We start from the raw sequence: 19,443 nt of genomic DNA, 5'->3' as shown, positions 1-19,443 counted from the left end.
TGGTAGGGAGACTGGATTCAAACTTCTTCTTCAACGTAGTTTCTTCTTTTTTTGTTTCAGGCGATGCGCAACGGATTTATCTGTGGCACCGCAAAATGGATCGATTTTGCAAGGCCGACTTTGTCGCTCCCTAGTCAAAAAATGAAAGCAAAAAAAGAAAATTTCTTAATATTCTATGATTTTGTAATATTTGTTTAAAAAAAACCGCATGTCTCTATGATAAATTCATTTCGAGAAAAACAAAAAGAAATATCTTTTTGTAAAAAAAAAAACGAACAACCCCCTTAACCCAAGAAATAAGGAGTTTTGAGACAGACAAGATACCCTCGTTAGAAAATGGTGTAGGAATAATAACCTATAAATATGTGCAATGCGTATATTTAGATGTAAGTTAGATATTTGTTTTAAGATTATTATTATAAAAACTTATTAGAAACCTGCGATACAGCAGTGGTTGATTGTCCAATAAAGCCTAGCCAGAACATGTTTGGAGAGACGGAAAAGCATTTTATCACAGCGCCTAAACATGTTCCACATGCTCCTAATGTAGCTGCTACGCGGAGACCCTGCAAAACAAAAACATCAATAATTTAATAACATGCAATATATGTTAATTATTAATAATTTCCATTTTGAAGTTTTATAATGAAAAAAGCAAAATTGTCTTCGTTTTTGCCAAAAATCCCAAATCGATTTTGAAGATTCGAAAACTATTCTATAAATATCCTAATATTAATAATATCTTATAATATTTTCAGTATGTGTCAACAGTGAAGGAGTATCACAATTAGACGTTGACATTGAAGGTGCACCACTTTGTAGAATACTTTTCGATAATTTCGTGATCGCATAATTATAAAAGTAAATGATTTAACCTTAACCGATACCAACCATTTTATCAAGCAGCCAACTAGCAGGAAAGATTAGAGGTATATATACAATCATATAAATCATCGAGGTCCAATCGACTAGAGTACTTGATATCCCATAATACTTTTGTACAATATTTGCTATAATCGAGTATTGAATCCATTGCAATGCATTTGCAGCCGAATATAAAACGAATATACCCAGAATCAGCCACCTTCGTTTGTACACCTAGAAAATAAATCGTACCCTCAAACAAAATGATCTTTTCTAATAATAACATTTTTTATTTATTATTTACCTTATAAACATGAACTTTGGGTTCTAATTCTGTCGTAGAACTGGGTGTTAAATATGTGTTTTTAGGATTGTTCGGGTTTTCTAAATCCAGGTTTAGATTGTGTGGCACGTTGTCCGTTACAGCCAAATAAACTGGATTATCCACACTTTTTTCATCGTGTTCATCAAGGGTTTCTCTTAAAGCTTCCATGACTAGAAATAAGCACAAAAGTGAAATTCAATCAACGAGATATTTTCAAATTCCCGAAGGAGAAGTTTATGTTTTCGCAAGAAAATCCAAATTAGCAATTGTATGTTTTCTCGAAGTATCAAGTGATTCTGAATCGTTTGAAACTAAAATTGGAAACGGTTGTGTATTGTTTGTTCGTATCTTTTCACAAAAATGGCTGAACTGAATTCGAACATTTATGGACGAAACTCGATAAAGACTCACTTTGATTAGTTTTGCAGGACTTTCGAAAAAACTTCTTTACAATTCACAGAAAAAAATCTTTTTTTTTTGCTTACGTTTTAGCGAAAAAAAAACTGGACCTATTTCAAAAATTCTAAATCTATTCCAAAGATATAAGTCGAAAAACAAATCGACAATTTTGATGAAACTCTTTCGGATAGACTAAAATATCATGGTTCTACGACAAGTCGCCTAAATTTAAAAATTCATGAAAGTTTTGATAATTTAGCAGCGCTTTTGTGAGTCAAATTTGTACATCTATCAATAATGCTTACTAACAGCGGAACCGATTTCAAATGCCGATTTTTACCAAAACTGATCAGGACAACTACCAACTGATATCTTTCGAATTTTGGTGTCAAGCAAAACAGAATAACTTGAAACGTCGAGTAAATAAAATTAACAAGTCGGGTTTTCTGGCGAAAACATAATCTTGTTCTTCGGAAAAAAGAAGTAAGCCGAACCACAGGTCTGTGCCTGATCTACTTGATTATTTTCCTCTACAAAAAGCTGAACCCATACGTTCATATATTTCCTAAAAATAAATGTATCTTATTTCTGCTCATGTTTTAAATTGGTATTAATTTTATTATGTCTGCAAATGAGCGACTATTGACTTGAATATCGTTTTGCCAAATTTTATCTTTGTTTATAAATAACGATAGCAAACACGCACGTCACGAATTGTCATCGTCAGTGAAATTCGATACATCGATAAACAATGGCGAGTGTATAAATTAAAACAAAAGCTGATTGAAGGATAAATAAAACTAACAGAATGGACAATAACGAATAATGAAATGTTTTAATTTGAAATTGAAATTTAATGAAATTTTTTAATAAAATATGCATGTTGGTACGTTTATGAAAATGAAACTAATAAGCTATTGTTATGCAAATAACTTACGAGCTGTCTCGATAAATACTTATTGATATTAATTATGGTAACTTTAATACCATAATAATCACAGTAAAAACTTGGGTTATTTATTTTGATCTCATAGAACTATCCCGTTGGCCAATGAAGTTTTACAAGCAACCAATAAGCTATATGCGAAAAAAACTGCATTACTGTATTGCAATATTTTTTATTAACTTCCCGTAGGGTAAGTTATTGTAATCGTCCAAAAATCGAAATCGAAAATTTTACATTTCTCGACGTTTTGAAGGTTTCTGAACATTTTGGCATACCTCAGAAAAAATGGATGGTGTGTGTGTGTGTTTTGTATGCCCGCGTTTTTTTGTCCACGTTTTCGGGAGCACGGATCAACCGATTTGAATGGTTTAAAAAACATTCGATTCCTATGATGCTGATTAGTTTTTGGCAAAGGCAGGTCAGCCGTTACGGAGATATGGAGCAAAGAGTGCAGAAAATAGAAAGCGAGTTTTTGAGAGAACGTATCAACCGATTTGAATGGTTTAAAAACATTCGATTCTTATTGATAGGGAGATGTGCTGATTAGTTTTTGGCAAAGATAGGCCCAGCGGTTTCGGAGATACAGAGCTAAATGTTAAAAAATGGCAGTTTTGAGAGAATTAAGCGTCCGATTTAAATGGTTCAAAGAATTTCTGCTTATTTCAACAAAATAATTGATTTTGGAAAAAAAAATTTTTTGTTTCTAATTTTTTTTTCAAAAAAATTTTTTTGTAATTTTGGATTAAAAATTTAAAAAATCACCCAGGCTAAGCACAGTCTAAGCGCCACTCTGGTACAAATGTTTACGCAAGTGCGTTTAGACTGTTTATGTAATGGAGCAATTTTCCAATTTTGTGAGAAACTATTGAAAAATGTGAAAATGCCGCCAAGCTAAGCACAGTATAAGTGAAAATGTCGCACAGAATTATTTGCAAATGCGTTTAGACTGTGACTATGCGGGAGCACTTTTTCAGTTTTGTGTAAATTTGGCAACCATTTTTTTTTTGAAATTGAATTTGAAATGAAATGACGATTGTTAATGTTCTGGAGATGATAAATTGATTTATTTATAATTAACTTTCCATAGGGTAAGTTATAGTAATCGCAAAAAAATCGAAAATGAAAATTTTTATATATCTTTACATTTCAAAGATTTCTGAATATGTTGGCATACCTTAGAGAAAATTGATGTATGTGTGAGTGTGTATGTGTGTGTATGTATGTGTGTGTGTGCGTGAATGTATGTGTGTTCGGATACAAATTTTCATCGACGATTTCGGGAACACGGATGAAGCAATTTGAATAATTCAAAAAACATTCGATTCGTATTGATAAGGAGACGTGCTGTTTAGTTTTTGTCAAAGGCAGGTCTATCCGTTCCGAAGATATGGGGCAAAAAGTGCCAAAAACGGTAACTCAGTTTTTAAGAGAACGGAGCGTCCGATTTGAATAATTCAAAAAACATTTTACTTGTGTGAACAAGATGAACACTTATCAAATTTTCATGAAGGCAGGTCTAGCGGTTTCGGAGATCTAGTAAAAAAAACTAAAAAAAATACCATTTGGCGGTCAACAATAATCATTAGACATATGCATATCAAATTATCAGATATTTTATAGAGATTTTATTTTAACAATAAGTATAAGATGTGTTAACATTCCTATGGGTTTCGTACCAGTGTTTATCCGTTAGACGACGACGCGGCGCTTACGCGCTTCGATATTTAGTCTCTATGCATTTAAAGCAGTACGATTGCTTTGAAAAAAGTTCAGAATTTCCAAAATATTTCAAAATAAATTTTTCAACAAAAAGTAAGTTTTTGACAAAAAATTATAGTTTCTCAAAAATATATTTTTTCAGAGTAATTTTTTTTCAAAAATGTTAATCTTTTAAAAAAAAATAATTTTTGGTACGGAAGTTCCAGCAATTTGCCTTAAGGCACGATGCCATGCGCCCCACTAGTTTAACTTTATTTTACAACCAATTTATTCTTGAATATTCAGGGAGTGGTGAATTATTAGTTTTAATACTGTGATAATTTTACTCCATCAAACAATGTTACGATATAATGGATCGCGATACAATGTAAAAGTAATGCAAGGGAGATATTTATTGAATGAAACAAAAAGTAAACTTGTTCATGTCCATATTTGAAAAAGAGTTTCTTCAATTAGATGTCAACAAAGCTAAAATATTGCTAAATCAAATTCTTTATGGCCGAGATGAACATGACGAGAAAGAAAAGTGTAGAAAATACTGGTATCTGCGTGCACAAAATGATAAAAGCTTAGAAGCAAAAGTTCGAGAAGTAAGAAGTAATGTATTAGCAAGGGGGAAAAGAAAGATAAGTAAAATTTTGCAGAATCATAAGTATCATACCATAGGCCTGCCTGGTCAAAAAACGGAATTAACTGCCTTAGAACCGATGTAAACTTCAACTCGATTCAGGGAAGTATAATAAAAATTTCCTTCGTTGTACATCGCAATACCCAATTTCATTCAAATATCGCAATACCCAAAAATTTAAAAGCCATTTCACCTTAACAAAGACTCACGTCGGCATAAATTTTTCGCCCAAAATCCTGAACAGAGTTTACAGAAATCAGACCTTATTGTAATAAATTTAATCCGTCACCAGTATGCGTATTTAATAGTCGTTCTGCATACAAAAGTCTCTCCAGCTCTACAATTAATTAATGCGTGCTGCCTACCATGTTATGTTATCTTATCAACCAGACAATGAAAATTCCGATTTCGTCATAATTGCTCTCCCAGGATTAGTATCGCGTATTAAAAAAATATGATTTCATATAAATATTAACGAATTTACATACATTTATATGTAGCTCACTTCCAAAACAATTTAAATGTAATTTAAAACATCAAAATCAGTACAGCCATTCAGTTCAAAACGTGATAAGTTCTAGAACACTGCACACACAGTTTTTTTCAGAGACATTTAGTTTTCAAAGTTAAGTTTTTGTACATTATTTAATTATTTATCAAAATTATTATTATTAATTATTTTTCAAAAAAGCGATAATTATGATTTAATTTGTGTAAGTTTAAAAACAAGACAACTCTTCTAAAATTACAAAATTCGGCACAGTGATTTTATTCAGTTACGATATGTAACCTGTATTCAGTTAGTTAAATACTTATGCATACATATTGTGTGTTTGAGCTTTACCTATAAGATATATGGACGAAGGAATTTAGAGATTTAGCCATTGAAAGTTGACACATTGACTTTTAGTGAAAAGTGCTGCAAAAAATGGAGAAAAGCTCATACTGACGAACACACTGAACCTCGATACAGAAACTCGATAAAAAAAAATAGAACTATACTAGCGAATGAACTCCATTTTGGAAAGTCTAATGACTAACAAAGTGAATCTTAAACACAAAGGGAAAGATAAATTTCCATCTAGCAAGCAAACTGAAATTCCATTCAAAGAAAAATAGAACTCTACTAAAGGATAAACTTAGAAATGCAATACTTTACTTACGATTAAACTGAATTAGCAAAGGGCTTTAGGGGGAAGTCTCGTAACGCCGGACGGCACCTACCGTTGGACACTCTATTTAACACGTATTATTTAAGCGAGTATAAATCTTTTTATTTCAAAATACAAGTGAAAGGAGCGCGGGAGGCTCACAGGTGCAGGATCACGCGTCAAGGCTCACCTGTAACGCACACGGCCACGGCGGGAGGAACCCTTTGCTGTTTTAGACGCAAAATCACGGCGTCACCTAAATTCCAATGGAAGTAATTCTAGTATATTCATGCATTTACATTTGAGTGGCATTGGAAGATAAAAGTAGTACTTGATTGTTATCCGTAAAATGGTAGAATATTATTAGATATTTTAAACAATTTTGGTAGGTATCACCAAATGAACAAACATGTATGACCCTAAGCACCAGGCACTAAGTCGTCCCTTAGCGCCGGACAGTAAACATATTGATGTATCTAGTGAGAATTGACGTAATTTATTCTAACTATTTAATTTTGTTCTGTATGAGTGCTAACGGTCACTACATATATCCATTTTTCGTATTTCCTAGCCAAAGAATGAAAATCTTATGATGAATGCTCCAGCTGAGAGCATCGGTGTGGCCGATTATTTATTAGCAAAGGTTGCGTTTTTGTTAATTTAATTTGATTTCTAACTTTGTTATCTAATATAAGTCATAATTTAATAAACATTTCGTAAAATATTTGTTGATTTATTTATAAATAACCTTAGGTGTCCGGCACTCGAGGACTTCCCCCTATAATTCTGCGAGAAACGCGAACTATAAAAAAGCCCGACAAAAACAGCCTCACTGTATGGACTGATAAATTTAAGATTTCAATAAAGAAAAGAGCTCTATTCGATATTTTTATGAAAAAAAAAATATTGTATTGGAAAGAGTGCGATATCACCGCAGAAAAAATGGCAAGACTTGGATTAAGGAAGATAATACAAACAATGAACGGCATAAGCAAGAAGAAAAAATTAAAAAAAATGGAAATTTGATAGTCAAAAACTAATCCTGAAAGCGAATTTCTACAACAAAAAGGTGAACAAAGAGCAAAACCATGGAAAGACCAGCAAAGAAAATATTAATCACTACCGGAACTGCCTTCAACAATAATGGATACTAAAGTTACGTAACATTTTTTGCTCATCTCTTCCTGTTATGTATCCGAACTTCGCAATACCTGTAGTTTGTTTTTTAATTTAATTGGTAGATTCTATGGTCTTAAGTCTGAAAATAAATTGATGTCACCTATTCCCGGATGTAAAAATGAAAAGCAACTTGCAATTGGCATCACGTAAAATATACAAATATTGCAAATGTTTTGAAATTTTATAGAATTTAGTTATTATTATTATTAGATAGAAACTGATAACATAACCCACCTGTTTGCAATGTTTTATTTGGATATTTAACTTATAATTATATTTTAAAATTTTAACATTTATTTCATAAATGGTATTAGATGGTCCTAATCCCGACGAGTATGAAGTGTATGAAGACAAGTGGGACAGTCTTTTTGGAAACTATAAAACTAGCGTACAAGTTCCCGATTTGAAAAATAATTCACGAAAGCTAACCTTAATAACAAAACATTTAGGCATATTTAAAAATAATGTTAAAGCCTTTATATTCAAAGTTAAAAATATTGACAAACTAAACTACCAATAGTATTTGTCAAACTGTAAACGCTATTTTTGATTGTTGACCATTGGTTTTTGTGATAACACTTAATTTTATAATTATAATTAATATAACTATAAAAAAACAGTTCGAAAGAAAATATAAAGCGTAGAATATTAATTTCTGTAAAATGAAACATATATAAATGTTGGTGAAACACGGAATGTTGCCGATCAACTGTAGTTATGCAATTAAATTGTATAAATTTATATTTAAATGAAGGTTTAGTATGTTTGTTTTAATTTATACCAATTCAATTAAACTTGTTTATCTATGTTTATATATAAAATCATAATGCTTATTAGTGGTTATAAAATCCTAAAGATAACCTAAAATGACGTTCGCTTAGAACAAACAAATATCATCATTATTATATGTCTGATGTTTATTAAACGAGTATTAGAAGTAATTCTTTAAACAATTTAAAAATCTATCATTGATTATGTACATATTCATATATTCGAATATGTACATAATTAATGATAGATTTTTTGGTATTTGGATTGGTATAAATACTAATATTTATGCACAAAATAAGTAATAAAGTGAAGGTAATGAAGCCCAATAATCATATAAATTACTTTAATGATAAAGTAAATTAGTGAAGAGTTTTTATGCAAGTAATGATATATATAATTATGTATCAAAAGATTATGTATTATAAGATCAAAAACCCGAAAGAATAAAAAATTATGACATCTGTTTCAACTACAAATATACTGCAAGATAGGATAAAAATTATTATGGCTAATTACAATAAACTATTATTCACTATATCGTGTTTGTCATTTTGAAACCTGTTACAAGTCAATGTAATTACCACTGTCTACTAATTATGGAAACCCGTCTCATGAAATATATAAATTAATAGTATTTGTTAAGTCAAATATTTCAAGAACATATTTTTCTTTTATTTTTGATATTGTAGCATTGTAGGATAATTACAGGGTATAAAAACATCTACATATTTAAATATTTTTGTAGTTCGTACAATTTTTATTACATATACATATAATATATACATAATATACATATATATACATATATATATATAAATATATACAAAAAAGCTTTTTAGTAAGGTGTGTGTGTGAACAGATTTTTTGCCGTAAATCGACATTTTCTCAAAAACGGCTGGACCGATTCCAAAAATTTAAAAGCCATTCGATGTATCTCGATGAGGACTATTGTTTGTCAGTTTTGTGCGACGATCGGCGAAGCCGTTTCTTTATAAATCGCAGAAAAGTGAAAAAAAATTTCGCCTACGATTTAGCCCGCAATTCTGAATCGATTTTGAAAATTCAAAAACCGTTCGTAAGATATTGGTTGGGAATCGTGTTGATTAGTTTTTGGTAGAGATCGGCCGGGCCGTTTTCTTGTAATAAGGTGTTAAAAGTTTTTTTTCGTCGATTTTTGTTATTATTTTTTTGATGGTAGATTCCATAGTCTTCTAGATCATACTAAAATATTACGGCCCTACGACAACTGGTTTAGCTTTAAAAATTCGTCAAAGTTTGCAAAAATTAGTATGGTCTTTTTGGCATTTGTCAAAATTAGAACTTTCATCGACGTTTGCTCAAAAACGCCTGAACCGATTTCAGAAATTTAAAAAGCATTTGATGTATCTCGATGAGGATTATCGTTTCTCAGTTTTTTGCGACGATCGGCCGAGCCATTTCTTTGTAATTTGGAAAAAAGTGTTAATCTTTTAGTCCACATTTAAGCTCATACTACCGAACCGATTTTAAAAAATCAAAAACTGTGCGAAAGATATTTGTTGGCAATGCTACTGATTAGTTTTAGGTAAAAATCTACCGAGCCGTTTTCTTGTAATTAACTGTTGAATTACAATTGTTGAATAAAAAATTTAAGCCGTTTTTCATGGAACTTTTTTTGGCGATATATATCATGGTCTTATAGAACTTACTAAAATATTACGGCCTTAGGACAAGTAGTTTAATTTTAAAAATTCAGCAAAGTTTGAGAAAATGAGTAGTTTTTTTGACGTTTGTTAAAAATAAAATTAGATGATTTAGTTGGTATAAGGATAGAGTAGTTGGTCTTGAACATAGTAAACCATTAAAGTCCTACGGAAACTGGTTCAATTATAAAAATTATTCATTTTTGAAAATTTGCTTTTAGAAAATACTCCGAGTTAACGTGTTCGTTCGTTCATTTGCAATGATGTGTAATAAATCCACTCGGAATAGTTATAATCACTCATAAATTAATTTATTTTTTAATGATTAAGTCGATTATATACACATTTCGGGAAGTTCATGTAACTTGCCTCAAGGCAAAATACCAATACCAACTAGTTTTTAGGCAGGCACCCATCCAGATAATAGAGTTTCATATGTTGAAGTCCCAATTTGTATTATCAAGTTTGTTACCATTCCACAATCCTGATTAAATGTATAACTTATTATTAGTACTTTTTTTAAAGGAGAGCTTCTCAAAGTTGGCCTATATTAAAAAGTTAGAACTCATAGTTCAACAAAAATACTTAATTCTTAACAACTTGGGGTAATTGTGGTTTTGTTTTAGTGTGGTCTTACTATTCCAAAGTTTGAATTAACAATAATAATAAGTAACTTCTCGTAGGGTAAGATGATAAAAATCGAGCTTTTGAGAGAACGAAGCATCCGATTTGAATGATCCAAAAAACATTCAATTCGTAATGATAGAAAAAGAATTGTCAAAGGCAGGACCAGTCTTTTCTAAGATACGGTGCTAAATATGCAAAAATAGCAATTTTTGACAGAACTAAGCATCCGATGTGAATGATTCAAAAGCTTTTCGATTGTGTTGACGAAACTGTTGCTATTCGGGAAAGTTTTTTTTTTAATTTCCAAACAATTTTTTTTTTTAATATTGAAAATATTTTGGATTCTAATTTTAATTCTAGCTAAAAATCTAAATTAGTTATTTGAAATACATAATTTTAACTCAGTTCACACATGATTCTTATAAACAATGCCCTTCGATTTTAAATAAGTTGTTTTATATATGTAACCATATATAAATGCAGTATAATTTATAAGCTCTTATATTTTGTTTATAAAATACAAATAATGAAAATTACAGTTTTTATAATAATATGTTTGAAAACATTCAATCTCTCTTGAATATTTCATTACGGTACATGACGTTCCAGGCTTGAGGGACGATGTATAATCCACTAGTTAACTTCCCGTAGGATAAGTTATTGTAATAGTCCACAAATCGAAATTGAATTACATTTCTTCACGTTTTTAGGGTTTTTGAAAATTTTCGCATACCTCAGAAAAAATGGGCGTGTGTGTGTTTGTATGGATACAATTTTTCGTCCACGTTTTCGGGCGCACGGATCAACCGATTTCAAAAAACATTCGATTCCTATTGATAGGGAGATGTGCTGATTATTTTTTGGCAAAGGCAGGTCTAGCCGTTTCAGAGATACGGAGCAAAGAGTGCAGAAAATATAAATCGAGTTTTTGAAAGAATGAAGCATCCGATTTGAATGATTCAAAAAACTTTCTGCTTGTTTTGATAAAATAATTTCTTCTGAAAAAAAAATATTTCAAAAGTCGAAAATAAATCAGATTTAAATTTTAGTTTTAGCTAAAGTTCTAAAGCTCACTTATATACTTTAAATAATCAATTTTAACTTTGTAATTAAGTTTATATAACTCTTATAATTATTAGACAATGTTACAGTATTCATTATAATCTATATGAAAACATTTAATATTTCTCGAACATTTCGTTATGGTACAGGAAGTTCCAGCAATTTGCCTTAAGGCACGATGCCAACACCACTAGTTTTAATTTTTATTCACTTTAATAAAAGTTGACCACAAATAACCCAAAAAATTGTCATATTTCACCAAAGCTCTAGGTTACATTCAACATTTTTGTTCAAGGTTTGGGACACCCTTGTATATACCATAATATATAGAAGTATGTATGGGCTTGTGATTGGATAATATAAAAAATAACTGATTGTTTATGGCATGGTGCCTTAAGGCAAATTGCTGTAACTTCCCGTAACGTAACGAAATGTTCTGGAAATATTAGGGGAAAGTCCCCGAATGCCGGACACATAAATAAATCAAAAATTATTTTACGAAATGTTTATTAAATTATAAATTATGTTAGATAACAAAGTTAGAAATCAAACTAAATTAACAAAAACGCAACGTTTGCTAAAAATAATTAATACTATCAATCAAACATTGGTAACACAAAATATGATTTTAGAAAGAGGCACCTAGTACCGGACATTTCAAAATAACCAGCATTGAACACATATGTAGCCATTTCCACACTCTGGAATGTCTGCACATGTGTGTTTGATGAATATTCTTTGATAATGCAAAAAAAATCACTATTTATCCACCGTTTTGGCTGGGCCACGTGGACGCTCTCAGCTGGAGCATTCACCATAACCTTTTCATTCCTTGACAAGGAAATACGAAAAATGGGGTATGCAGTGACCGTTAGCCCTCATGCAGAACTAAATTAAATAATTAGAATAAATTACGTCAATTCTCATAAAAATATCAATATGTTTACTGTCTAAGGAACAGGCATTATCGTTCATTTGATGTTATCAACTGAAATTGTTTAAAATATCTAATAATATTCTACCATTTTACGGATAACAATCAAGTACTACTTTTATCTTTGCATATCACTCGAATGTAACTGCATAAATATACTAAAATTACTTAACTGATATTTAGGTGACACCGTGATTTTGCGCCTAAAACAGCAAAGGGTTGCTCCCGCAACCAATTATGACCGTGTGCGTCACAATTGAGTCTTAGAGCATGATCCTGCACCTGTTTGACCCCCGAACCCTTTTCACTTGTATTTTGAAATAAAAAGATTTATACTCGCTTAAATAATACGTGTTAAATAGTGTGTCTGGCGTTACGGAACTTCCCCTTAAATGTTTTCATATAGATTATTATAAATACTGTAACATTGTCTAAGATTTAAAAGAGTTATATAAACCGAATTACAAAGTTAAAATTATCTATTTAAAGTATAGAAGTGAGCCCTAGGACTTTAGCCAGAATTAAAATAGAATCTGAATTATTTTCAATATACAAAAAAAAATTTCTCCAAAATGTTCAGAAACCTTCAAAATATGAAAAAATGTAAAAATTCTCAATTTCGATTTTTGGACGATTACAATAACTCTTACCCTGTGGGAAGTTAATTCATTAATATTAGCATTTCATTTTATTGATATATGGTTTTTCAATAACAATTATTTGTTTTGAATAGCAATTAAAACATATCACAAAATTTAGGAACTTTTTTATAAATATAAAATATGTTTAAATTATGTGTGTAGGTATAAATAGACATATCACAAAATGTATGACTAAAAAATTAACGATGTCCTTGAATTTTTGTTGGTAATAATGAATATAAATATGTATACATACATTCTTTTATATTGAGTGTTCAGCATCATCTATATATGTATAAAAATGGATGTATGTCTGTCTCTGTGTGTGTAATTATGATGCATTCAGAAACCATACATCCGATCGCTGTGAAAAATTGGGAAACTGTTAGTTATATCGTCGGACAGGTTTTCGCACATATTTTGTGAAACCAATTCATAGCGGATGACCGTCCCGAAGACTTTCTTTTTACTTTTCCGTAGTAATCGTCGAAACATCGAAAGTGAATATTTTTGTACATTTTCAAGTTTCAGAGGTTTCTGAACATTTGGGCATGCCTCAAAAAAATGGATGTGTGTGTGCGCATGTGTTTATGTATGAATGGATACAATTTTTCATTGACGTTTTCGTGATTACCGCTCAACCAATTTGAATAATAAAGCAATCGATTCCTATTGATGAGGAGATGTGCTGATTAGTTTTTGGGGAAAGTCGGTCCAGCCGTTTCCAAGATACGTAGCAAAGAATGCATAAAACTAAAATTAAGTTATTGAGAGAACAGAGCATTTGATTTGAATGATTCAAAAAACATTCAAATGATATGGATGAAAAGAAGGAGTGAATAGTTTTCTTGGCAATTTTTTTATTTCAAAATGTAAAAAAAATTTTTTTGTTTTTAATTTCCAAAAAAATATTTTTTGAATATCAAAAATGATTCGGATTTTAATTTTAATTCTCAAGTTAAAAATTCTAAATTCACTTATATACTTCAAATGAATAATTTAAACTTTACAATTCAGTTTATATAAATCTAAGAAATATGAGATAAGATGCTTCATTCTAACTCCGCTTGATCAAGATTTGTTTATTTACTTTTCATGTGAACATATATGAAAGTCATTATCCAATTTATAAGCTCTTATATTTTGTCTATAAAATACAAATAATAAATGTTACAGCATTAGTGAATGTATAATATTACAGAAACGTGAATAAACAAAACAAATGAAGCGGAATTAGAATGAAGAGCTTAATCTCATATTTCTAAGAATTATATAAACTGAATTGCAAAGTTAAAATTATTTATCACAAGTATATAAGTGAGCTTTAGAATTTTAGCTAGAATTAAAACTGAAATCCCAATTATTTTCGATATGCAAGAAAAATATTTTTTTGAAAATTAAGAAAAAAAATTGAAACAAAAATTTTTTTTTTGCTTTCTCCAGAAATAATCGTTTCATCAATATCAGCAAAAGATTTTTTGAATCGTTCAAATCAGAGTTCTCTCAAAAACTGCCATTTTTGCACATTTAGCACATCTCTGAAACGGTTGGGCATGTGTTTGCCAGAAACTAATCTTCTCATCATTACGAATGAAATGTTTTTTGAATCATACAAATCGGATGCCTTGTTTTCTCAAAAACTTAATCGACTTTTCCCAAAAACTAATAAGCACTAATCCCCATAGGTAGAAATCGAATGCTTTTTGAATCATTCTAATAGATCGAGCGGTACTCCCGAAAACGTCGATAAAAAATTGTATCCACACATACATACCGACACACACACATCATTTGTTTCTTTTTTCCTTTCGATTTTTGAACGATTACAATAATTTACACTATGGAAATTTATATATATATATATATATATATATATATATATATATACATACATATATATAGGGCCGGTCCTACCTTGAATACAATGCATGCGAAAAATGCGGGCGCACGCCTTAGGATGCGCCAAAACGAGATTCGGATATGAAATTTATAATATAGTCTTTTTCCAATGTCATTCAAGAAATATATAATTTCTTTGCATTTTCTACTAATCTTTGGACAATATTTTCAAAATACTTTAAAACAACGATCTGATACACTATGAGATAGTAAAGATGACTACATACTGTTCGGCCCTTACGATATCAATTATTAGGAAAATATCAATTTTGGATATTTTAAATACATTATTCATTTACATGAAGTACCAGTGTTATGTTTATTATTGAAAGGCTAGAATTTTTTTGCCCTCTATGATTTGCTCACTAGATTAAATCGCATAATATCCCCAAAATAAATAAGAAAAATGCTTCAAACCCCAAATATCATTATTACAACTGCATTAGAAATAATTGCTAATTTAAAAATATTCTTGCAAGAAATAATAAACATGCTGAAATTTTTGGATGTCCTAAACAATTGTTGTATTAAAAATTTGGATAGAAGACAACAATTTGATTATGAGCACCCTCGAATCCCCTCGATCTTCTAAATAAATCTAAAATCAATGTATTTTATGCGGTTTTATAGTATATCTGATTTTTTGTGTGCTAATCCAGAAATATTGAAACGTATTTTAAACTAGTTGATATTGGTATTTCGCCTTGAAGCAAGTTACATGAACTTTCCGATATGTGTAAATAATCGACTTAACCAATAAAAAATAAATTAATTTATGAGTGGATTTATTACACAAAATTGAAAACGAACTAACACGTTAACTCGGAGTATTTTCAAAAAGCAACTTTTCAAAAAGCAACAATTATTATATTTGAACCAGTTTCCGTAGGATTTTAATTGTTTAGTATGTTTATTAAGTCCAAGTACTATATTGTTATACCAAGTAAATCGTCTAATTTTAATTTTAGCTAACGTCAAAAAAACTTCTCATTTTCTCAAACTTTGATGAAATTTTAAAATTAAATTACTTGTCGTAAGGCCGTAATATTACAGTAAGTTCTATAAGACCATGATATATATCGCTAAAAAAAATTCCATAAAAATCGGCTTAAATTTTTTTTCAACAGTTAATTACAAGAAATCGGCTCGGTAGATTTTCACCTAAAACAGTACCATTCCCAACTAATACCTTTCGAACAGTTTTTGATTTTTTAAAATCGGTTCGGTAGGATGAGCTTAAATGAGAACGAAAAGTTTAACACTTTTTTTCAAATTACAAAGAAACGGCTTGGCAGATCGTCGCACAAAACTGACAAACGATAGTCCTCATCGAAATACATCAAATGGCTTTTAAATTTCTGAAATCGGTTCAGGAGTTTTTGAGAAAACGTCGATGAAATGTCTAACGATACCAATTTTTGCAAACTTTGACGAATTTTCAATGTTAAACCAATTGTCGTAGGGCCGTAATATTTTAGTATGATCTAGAAGACCATAGTATCTACCGTCAAAAAAATAATAATGAAAATCGTCGAAAAAATTTTTTTAACACGTTATTACAAGAAAACCAAAAACTAATCAGCACGATTCCCAATCAATATCTTTCGAACGGTTTTTGAATTTTCATAATCGGTTTAGAATTGCGGGCTAAAACGTGGACGAAAAATTTTTCACGTTTCTGCTATTTATAAAGAAACGTCTCGGCCGATCGTCCCACAAACGATAGTCCTCGTCGAGATACATCGAATGGCTTTTAAATTTTTGAAATCGGCATTCGATTTACGGCAAAAAAACTGTTCACATACACACACACACACACACACACACACACATACTTTTTCTAAATTTGGTCTCATTCGATTCAGAATGGCTTGAAACGTCGAGAATACATAAAATTAGCGAATCGGATTTTTTGATGAAAACATAAACTTCTCCTTCGGGAAGTTAAAAAATAACATAATTGTTTTCTAATTTTAATGATAAACTGTTAAGACACTTATTAAAATAATAGAAAAAGGGGGGCCGCTAGAAAAAAAGGCATGCAGGCGCTGAGGACCCCAGGACCGGCCCAGTATATATATATATATATACAGGGCCGGTCCTGCCTTGCATGCGATGCATGCAAAAAATGCGGGCGCACGCCTTAGGGGGCGCCAAAACGAGTTTCGGAAAATAAATTTATAATATATTATTTATATTTCTTATTATTTATATAAAATCTAGAATATTTAATTAATTATAATAAAAAATCTAACTTAACTATGAATACGGAGACACGAAAAGCGTATTTATTTGGCAATGTGATATCAGTAGAAACAATTAAATGATTAATAATAACAGCTGAAAAATAGTAAATAACATCTCTATTTATTGCTTAGTCTACATATTCAATTTTTCTCTGTTTGAAGTTACCGTGAAGTCGAAAAACAAAATATCTTGTTCAATCTCATAATCTCATAAGCGCAAACCTGCGAAAAATTAAATTAACTATTGGGCATTATTGACGAAAAATTGCGAACTGTTTTAGTTGAAATGAAACTTGTTAAAAAATATAAACAAATTATAATCGGGAAAATGAAAAATGGGGAGTCAGTGATTAGAAAATGGCATGTATATTCCGAGAAATTGAATTGTAACTTTGTTTTTATAGCAAATGTTTCGCGCCTGATGAACTTTGAACGTTGAAGATGCGTGGTTAGGGTTATGGAAATGGAACTATAATTTAATAATAATGAACTATATTTAATTGGAATAATTTAATTATTATTAACTATGCAGAAATAATATATATCAAATATAATAAGTTTTTTCTTTCAATATAATTCGATAAATGTTTAATTTCTTTGCATTTTTTACTGATTTTTTGAAAATCCTTCTAAAATACATTGAACATTTAACTTTAACCCTCGCGACTAGAATGCCGCCGCTCCGGCGACAAAATTCATATAAATCTTGCAATTCGCGAGTGGAAAGGGTTAAAACAACAATCTGATACTCTGAATATGAGGGAAAAGCAAGGATGAATACAATTCGGCTCTTACGATATCAAGTTTACGACGAAATTTTGGATATTGTAAATACATAATGAAAAATTAAAATGAATTAAAATTTGAAAAATCCAATATGAAATACGAGTGAAAATAAAAAGCTAGTTTTTTTAGCTCTCTTGACATGATTTGCTCAATAGAATAAATTGCATAATAAATAAGTATAATGTTTCAAAACCCAAATATTAATATTGCACATACGTTAAAAATATTGGAAAATTTAAAAATATTTGATTATAATCAATCCGCGAATCGTGTCGATTTTCTAAATAAATTTAAGATCAATGTATTATTTTATACGCTCTTAGATTATATCTAATTTTTTGTATACAAAATCCAGAACAATTGAGAATGAAATTTAAAAAAAAATGTAAATATTTATATAATTTTAATGATAAACTGTTAAAACAGTTAAAATTAATAGGGGGGGGGGCGCTGGAAAAAAAGTTGCATGCGGGCGCTAAGGACCCCAGGACCGGCCCTGTATATATATATATATATATATATATATATATACATAAATGTGTGCGTGTGTGTGTGTGTATGCTGTTAAAATTGAGAGATCTTACAAAAATGTGTGCATAGAAAATTAAAAATGTCCTTGAATATATAATAAAAAATGTACATACATACAAATTTATAAATACACAAATCATATACATGAAAACGTCAATATAATTTATAAATAATTGTAACAAATAAATTCCAAATTGTATCATTTAATTTCACTTTTATGATGATTCAATAACTGTTTTCAAGTATTTGTGCAAAATCATACAAAAAGTATGAGTCAAAACGTGCTTATATATTTACTATGCCTACACATTTATGGTCATGTAAACATATACGAATTTGATCTTATTATAAATGAAAGTGCTCAAACAAAATAAATAATCAGCAATGTATTTACCTTATAACAATATCCTTGTCGTTTCTCCGTTCGATAATCAACTAAAATCACCACTTTTTTTAAAATAACTATTATGTGTGGTCCATTGTGTATTGTACAGATAAGGATGGTGCCATATGTCAAAGTACGATCTGGGGAGAACACAGAGCACTCGGATGCGAACTCGCATGCGACAGAACGACGGAACGCGAATGACGAGCGGAGACATGCGATCATGCGAATGACGTTCCGAAACGCGGCAGCGCCACTGCGGCGGTAGAGGAAGTTCTGATTACACAGAGGCACAGAGACGTAGCCGGGCAAATTCATTTTTACTGAAATTTATTTATGTCCCGTAGAAGTTAATATATGTCGTTATATAAGGACTCGTATTTCCACTTTTCCGTGATAAATTGTTTTTTAACTTCTTGTAGGGTAAGTTATAGTAATCGCAAAAAAATTGAAAATGAAATTTTTTATATATCTTTACGTTCACGTTACCTCAGAAAAAAATGGGTGTGTGTGTATGTGTGTGCGTGTGTGTGTGCGGATACAAATTTTTGTCGACGATTTCAAGAACACCGATTTGAATAATTCAAAAAACATTCGATTCGTAATGATATGGCGACCTGCTGATTAGTTTTTGGCAGAAGCAGGTCTAGCCGTTCCGAAGATACGGG

General features: G+C 30.5%; 1 protein-coding gene across 1 annotated transcript; it reads right to left on the bottom strand.

The window, feature by feature from the left end:
- Positions 1–437: 437 nt before the first annotated feature.
- On the bottom strand, positions 438–18,944 carry LOC113369481 (uncharacterized MFS-type transporter C09D4.1-like; the record flags this gene model as incomplete). The annotated part of the gene is made up of 4 exons (XM_026610209.1): positions 18,785–18,944; positions 1,169–1,359; positions 892–1,098; positions 438–566 (listed from the first exon to the last, which is right to left on the bottom strand). Coding segments are annotated over exons 2-4 (525 nt in total), but the record flags the coding sequence as incomplete, so codon positions are not given.
- Positions 18,945–19,443: the final 499 nt, after the last annotated feature.

Source organism: Ctenocephalides felis, unplaced genomic scaffold, assembly GCF_003426905.1.
Source record: "Ctenocephalides felis isolate EL2017-DRISC unplaced genomic scaffold, ASM342690v1 CF-g0.4_SCAFFOLD_01371, whole genome shotgun sequence".
NCBI lineage: Eukaryota > Metazoa > Arthropoda > Insecta > Siphonaptera > Pulicidae > Ctenocephalides > Ctenocephalides felis.
Note: the sequence above shows the minus strand (reverse complement) of the source record. Positions and strands in the feature narration are given on the sequence as shown.